The sequence below is a fragment of the Opisthorchis viverrini genome, assembly GCF_000715545.1.
Source record: "Opisthorchis viverrini unplaced genomic scaffold opera_v5_458, whole genome shotgun sequence".
Classification (NCBI taxonomy): Eukaryota; Metazoa; Platyhelminthes; class Trematoda; order Opisthorchiida; family Opisthorchiidae; genus Opisthorchis; species Opisthorchis viverrini.
The window spans coordinates 330,456-332,669 of record NW_008752121.1 but is presented as its reverse complement, the minus strand read 5'-3'; the positions used below and the strand labels follow the sequence as shown (position 1 = coordinate 332,669).

General features: G+C 44.3%; 1 protein-coding gene across 1 annotated transcript in view; it reads right to left on the bottom strand.

Moving 5' to 3' along the window:
• Positions 1–590: 590 nt before the first annotated feature.
• The window catches only part of T265_11218 (hypothetical protein), a gene marked incomplete at both ends in the record, with an annotated part of 15,702 nt that continues 14,078 nt past the window's right edge, over positions 591–2,214 (bottom strand). The window contains one exon of the mRNA XM_009177816.1: positions 591–743. Within this exon, the coding sequence (XP_009176080.1) occupies positions 591–743 (153 nt within the window). The remainder of the gene's footprint in view (positions 744–2,214) is intronic.

Genomic DNA, 2,214 nt, shown 5'->3' with positions numbered 1-2,214 from the left:
AATGTTTTTAAGAAGTCGAAAAATATGGCGCCGGATGTGAGTCCATCATCTTCAGTCTTCAGCTTGGGTTAAGCTGTCCATAAACACGAGCACGTCCGTCACGCAAGAACGGTTCTGGAAAAAATCGGTGATAAACTGGAAATGTCAACTTGTTGGAAGTTAGATTATCCAGGATATGTTGCTTCAGAATGCGCCCCATCACCTTGCGCTGCAAACCAATGAAGTTTACAGGCCTGTAGCCGCCAGGCAATGGTCGGTCAGTATTTTTGTAGATTGGTGTAACGATTGCTTCCTTCCAAACAGAAGGAAGGCGGCCTTCGTCAAACAACTGACGAAACACCGGGTAGAATTGTTTTACCTGCTTAAACGAAGTTTCCTTCAGAATCCTTGGGTACACTTCACCGGGCTCCAACGCGCAGAATGTGTTGATCTTGTGCGAAATTCTACAAAGGTCCTCCACCAAACAAAGTGGGCCACTCAGGAGAAAAATAACCGACGCCATATCGGACCCAGTTGATTGGCCGAGCATCATCGGACCCAGGAGGGTACCTTTTTTATAAACGGTTATCTGGAACGTTTCAAAAAAATGTTCACCCTTTTGGATTAAGCATGTCAGATGGTTGGCAAATAATTTCAGCAGGCATTCCTCCACGCAATGATATCTGCCGAGGTCTTCCAGAGGCTAGAGTAACTGCCGACAGATCGTACGTAGATGGTAACATGCACTGATTACGCTTCAATGACTGAATAAGAACAAAGCACTAGCACAATAGTACTATATGGACAAGGCAAACAAATATCAACCATCGCCCACTGTCGCCAATCGGCAGCTGGACCTAAGTTGGAACCAATGCTGTCAACACATTCTTACCGGGTAATGTGGCGAACATTAGAGAACCTGTTTGGCCCAAGTGACTTTGATTCGATCTTCTGAGTTCGACAACTTGAAGATGACAGCTACCTGGTGAGCATATCCAGACAGCCTGAGCGTATCTGCCTGAGCAGTATGCCTCGACTGAGAGCCACAGCATATACTTCCTGATTTTAATGAAGATTTCTTGCAGACAAGTCTCGTTTATCTAGTGCTTAGTATTTATTTAGTAATACCGGTATGGGACTAAGAGTTTTAACTTGGATTTTCTAATGTCCCAGGAGCATATTTAATCGGGTGGTGGTCAAGAACCCATCGGGTGTAAATTTTTGGTAGAGGAGAGGGATTGTGAGGGATCTCGGCGCTCGAGTCCATCCTTATTAACACAGGCATTTTCATGGAATCGCCATCCAAGGTTCTGCCTTTGAAAACGTAGGAGAAAGGAAAGCTGCAAGAAGGGTGTTGATGGAACCGGAGTGAATTTTTCATACAATCTATACAGCGCAACCCTCAGATATTCTCTACACTTACGTTTTATTAACCCACAGGTTCAACCATGGCATTAGCCCCGCCGGACTCCTTGAGTAACGTCAGAGCCTTGTATAACACAGTCATCTAGATCACTGGGAATACATTCTGGAAGGATAGTCACTACCACCAGCCCAAAATAGAACATGCAAAAAACTGTACAAACTAAATTGGCAGCTACTTGACTATTTTTGGAATAATTGACATTTACGTTCAGGATGTGCGTTTCTTTTGCGGACCATCAGAAACTAGGAGAATACGAACGGAGACCTTACGTAATAAAGAAAAAAACCGGTGGAGTCACTTGGTGATTCATGGTGGGTAAGCTGGTAAAAATCCAGCGGGGCGTAGATTCGCGTAGGAAGTTTTTTTTAAATTCATTGCAGCGTAATGGTGGGTGGCTGAATAAGGAGTGTGTTATCTTTTACTATCAGCGGTGTTAAGGTCAACGGGGTCACTTGCACCTAATATGGCATATCATGGAGGTAATGGGTTTCGCAGTACTAAGCTGATGTTTGTCCAAAGGGGTATTGTGAGGGTAACAAGCAGGCGGTCAGTTAACGATGAGGTTGCTCGAGCGGGCATTTTACATGCAATCGGCTATTTTAGTGTGAGACAACGTGAGCTCGTAACTTGCCAACAAAACGGCATGACTCAAATTTCGCTGATCAAGGCGTCGTTATTCAGAGAGCAAAAAACTACCAAAGGGCAAGAAAACTGAGAAGAACCGGGTTGGTAAACGTTGGATCAGGTACATTTTTCTGCTTGGAGAACTGTGCAAGGAGATAAAGGTCGGCATATTATACATACAAGTA